The 4,810-nt window shown below is 33.7% G+C and overlaps 1 protein-coding gene and 1 pseudogene across 1 annotated transcript in view; both read left to right on the forward strand.

Moving 5' to 3' along the window:
- The first annotated feature begins 1,166 nt into the window (after positions 1–1,166).
- Positions 1,167–2,935, forward strand: LOC111807031 (annotated as a pseudogene).
- A 1,470-nt stretch (positions 2,936–4,405) lies between these two features.
- Positions 4,406–4,810, forward strand: part of LOC111807032 (exopolygalacturonase-like) — a 9,051-nt gene continuing 8,646 nt past the window's right edge. Inside the window, exon 1 of the mRNA XM_023692600.1 lies at positions 4,406–4,411. Within this exon, the coding sequence (XP_023548368.1) occupies positions 4,406–4,411 (6 nt within the window). The remainder of the gene's footprint in view (positions 4,412–4,810) is intronic.

Here is a 4,810-nt window from a genome sequence, read left to right on the forward strand (position 1 = left end):
AGATATGTAAGTGGGAGTATACTATACAATGAGTTTGTATAAGACTGAACCAAGAAATATTTAATCTTTCTTTATAAATCCATTAATTGAGAAGATTAATATTTCACATTATGATCATATGAGACTCAAACTTAATCCTGATTGAGTTATGAACTACTACATGTGGGAGCTTGTGCTTTAATTTAAATGGGTGAGAATGACTCTTTNAAGAAATATTTAATCTTTCTTTATAAATCCATTAATTGAGAAGATTAATATTTCACATTATGATCATACGAGACTCAAACTTAATCCTGAGTGAGTTATGAACTACTACATGTGGGAGCTTGTCCTTTAATTTACATGGGTGAGAATGACTCTTTTAGCCCATTCAATATGCCTACCATTTGAGGGACATACCATACTTTGAGACAAGCCATTTTGTTTCTTTATTATAGTCATACAAGTCATTTTATGGGTACCATTTTAAGCATTTTAAGCATTTTAAGCATGTTTAGTTTGGAACATGCTTAAAATGCTTAAAATTCAATATGCCTATAATATGCCTACCATTTTAAGCATGTTTAGTTTGGAACAATATTATGTTTGACAACCTCTTGAAATTTTCTTAACAAACATGTGGGTAAAGCAAAACATGCTAAAAACAACTCAGGTTGATCGGTAAGAATAATCTCTCTTCTTTGAAACACTTTATGAGGATTAAATAATGTGGTCATAGTGCAAAAGATGTCGGAAAATGCTGGAGCCACTGGGTGTCAAATTCATACTAAAAAATTTGGTTCAAATCCTGTTCCTGGGACATTGCACTAATCGGTTTAACGGGTTCTTGCTTTTTTTTTCCCCCCTTTTGTACAAGTCTTATTTCTAACGATTTTAGGTTGAAAATAGTCTCTAACCAATGTAGTCATAAATAAAAATGTTTGTGGCCCCAAAGCTAGTACTTCGTTGGGTTTGGCCAATGCCCAGTTTCTTTGAGATTCAACCATTCAAAGGCTAGTGAGAGAGATATTACAACACACCCATTAATGAACAACTTACAGAAACGATAAACAACGTTTAGTTATCAATTTATGTTTGGATTAAGAGAGGGAAATGGATCCATAACTTCTTTTAGTTCCATCCCAACTTATTCCTATTTTTCAATTTGTATTAAATAAATAAAAAGTTCCAAATCTAAAACGAAATATCATTGTCTCTCACTAGTTTTCAAACCATATACATAAAAAAGAAAAGAAAGCACAGGCTTCATGAGTACGATCAAATCGAGTTTCTTGGCTGCTACAATTTTGATGTTACTATTGTTAGCTCTTACCGTCGATGCTCAATCTAGTGCCGATGTTGTTTTTCCTTTGAAAAGATATGGTAACATAGTGTCTGGTACTGACATCACGAAGGTAAATATACAATATGAACATCAATATTATCACTAGTTGAGCTGATCAATTGTTTGATATAAGTTTTTGTTACTTGTGAAATGTAGGCTTTAGGAAATGCATGGAAGGATGCATGCACGTCCAATCGTTCTAGTGCAATTTTTATTCCGAAAGGGATATTTAAAGTAAAGCAAGGGAAGTTTGAAGGACCTTTTAATAGCCCAATTGACTTTCAACTTGGAGGAACATTGCAGACACAAAAAAGTCTTCAGGGAGATAATTGGATCACTTTTGCACGTGTTGATAGATTGACATTATCAGGTGAAGGAGTTTTTGATGGCCAAGGAAAGGCAGCTTGGAAAAGGAATGATTGCCACAAAGCATAAATTGTGCCCAAACTCCCTGTTGTAAGTAATATGCCTTTAGCTTTCCTTCTCAATCTCATGCATCTTGTTGTTTTTGAAAGGGCCTCTTACATGTCTTCTCTAATGTTCTGACATTTACGATTTGGTAAATGTTCTTCATTTTCTAGAGGATAATCTTTAAACAATCAAGTGAAGAAGTGAATTTTTTTTTAGTTTTCAATTTTATTGGGTTCTGTTCAAATTTTTAGCTTCATTACCGACTCTCACAAAATATTATTTGATTATACAAAATGTTTAGAGTTTGAGGTTCAACTTCATCACCAATTCAACCGTTAAGAGAATAACATCACTTGATAGCAAGAACTTCCATATCAACGTCCTCAGCTGCAACAACCTCAGATTCCATAATATCAATATAATGGCACCAGAAAACAGTCCAAACTCTGATGGAATACACATCGGTCCATCCAATAAGATCACAATCACAAAGTCCAAAATTGCAACTGGAGATGATTGCATTTCTCTTGGAGATGGAAGCAAACTAATTGAAGTCACCAACGTGACGTGCAGACCAGGACATGGAATAAGCATCGGAAGTCTTGGAAGATACACTAACGAAGAACTTGTTGAAGGTGTCATCGTAAAGAACTGCACGTTAATTAACACCACTAATGGTGTTAGGATCAAAACGTGGCCAGCTTCTGCTGCTAGCAGCACCGCCACCAATATGCACTTTTTGGACATTATAATGGTCAATGTTAGCAACCCTATTCTAATAGACCAAGAGTATTGTCCGTGGAATCAGTGCAATCGGCAGGTATGGATCGCATTCTCGAACCTTTCATTCATTTTTTCATTATAACTTAACAAATAAACCATTTGTTGTCTCATTTTAATTTTCAGATTCCTTCAAAAATTAAGATTAGTACAGTGAGCTTCAAGAACATTAGAGGAAGTTCTGCAACTCTGCTGGCAATCAAACTTATTTGCAGCCGTCACTTACCATGTGACGATGTAAAAGTAAGCAACATTGACCTCACTTACAATGGAATAAAAGGTCCTATTTCCTCCCAATGCACGAATGTGAAACCTATCATTTCAGGAAGACCGAACCCCAAGATATGCTCCTCTCCTTATGTTGTCCAATGGATTGTTCATTGCCATAGAACTTCAAATATAATAGACAACCTTAATTAAAAAAGAAGACCGCCTCTATCCATTTGACTCTCATTCTTTTGAGTTTCTTTTGTTGTACTTTTCGAAATAAATAAGATGGTCGACTGTTTGAAGGAGACTTTGTGTCGTGAACAACCTAATGTTTTTAGTACCTCCACCTTATATAATAAAATTGTTCCAAGTCTTGTTTTTTTCCTTCTAGTTTTGAATTCTAAATAAGACAATGTAATTGTAACAACCATTATTAAAAAAAAAACTAATCCATTACTCAAGAAAAGAATCTTTAACCAACAAAAATATCTAACTCCTCTTTCAATTAGTTACCCTAAACAAATCAATTACCATTAGAAATCTTTTAGACAGAATGGATGAGTTAGATTGAATCTCCTAACTACTTCCCATATTGCACAGATCCATCATTATTGTTAAAGAAGAATTAAAATTTGAGGTGACTAATCCAACAAGTCGTGTCCTTAAATCTATCTTTTTCGTCAATCTTGTAATTTTGGTTGCAACTTTTGGATATGACTTGTTAAAATTTAGCTTTCAGATTATAAAATTAAGTGACAAGTATTAATATGTATTTTAGGAATTTACATTTAATATCGAATTATCTACCTATTTATCCCGACCAAGTTTAGTTATAGGAAAAATGTCGATAGTCCTATAAAAATTAAATATCAAAAGTAGCTAAATGTTCTAGGAGTTTAATGTACCAGAACTCATCAAAATTTGCCCAAATCCATGGTAAATAAGGCCAAAAAATAACAGAAATCACAAAAGAGAGAAAATAAAAACAGAATTTGGTCTTGATCGATGATGCTATGTTTCGTGTTTTCAAGTCTTAAGATATTTGTTGTTCGTGAGTTTAGCTGGGTCGAGTTGAGATATTTTTAGACCTAACGCAATTAATTGGATCATAAATTTATTCAACTCAAACAACCCTTACTACATAATTAAATCTTTTGATTTTATTGTTTAGAATAAAATCTTAAGAAAAAGAAAAAAAAAAAAAGGAAATAAGCCATTTGGAAATGGCAAATGCCCCTGCTAAGATTTGGACCACGATTTCAAATTTGGATTCAGCAACTAGCAACTGATACCCTTGACGTTCCCCTGCATCTACCATGACATACCTACATTACCAACTTATCTTGAATTGCTTATAAGAGTGAAAACTATCCACACAAACCAACACCATTTTTTGTAGCATGCTTTTTCCTTACTCACATGCCTCCTAAGATGTAATCTCATACCTAAAATTTGGACCTTGGGAATCCAAATTTGGCATCTGATGGCCCCCACAATTTCTTGCATCTTCAATGATATGGTCACATTAGTAACTTATTTTGAATTGCTCCTAGGAGTGAAAACTATCTCTCAAAATCATGTTGCCTACTTTGGTGCTTCAAGCATAAGACTCAAAAGTTAAACGTGTTTAGTTTCGAACAATATTATGTTTGGCTACCTCTTGAAATTTTCTTAACAAACATGTGGGTAAAGACAAAATATGCTAAAAACAACTCATGTTGATCGGTAAGAATAATCTCCCTGCTTAGAAACACTTCATGAGGAGTAAATAATGTGGTCATATTGCAAAAGATGTCAGGAAAATGCTAGAGCCATTGGGTGTCAAATTCATACTAAAAAATTTGGTTCAAATCTTGTTCATGGAACATTACATAAATCGGTTTAAGAGGTTCTTGTTTCTTTTTTTTTTTTCTTTTTTTTTTTCTGGAGATGTAATCCATTTCATGCCTCCTAAGATGTACTCGGTTTCGAGAATTTTCTCGAGATGTAATCCGTAACACAGTCCCCTTTTCCGATTTTCATATCTTTCAATCTGTAGATCGGATCAATATGATTTCTTAGGCAAAATTCTAGATCATGTTACGG

Source organism: Cucurbita pepo, chromosome LG12, assembly GCF_002806865.2.
Source record: "Cucurbita pepo subsp. pepo cultivar mu-cu-16 chromosome LG12, ASM280686v2, whole genome shotgun sequence".
In the NCBI taxonomy this organism is placed as follows: Eukaryota; Viridiplantae; Streptophyta; class Magnoliopsida; order Cucurbitales; family Cucurbitaceae; genus Cucurbita; species Cucurbita pepo.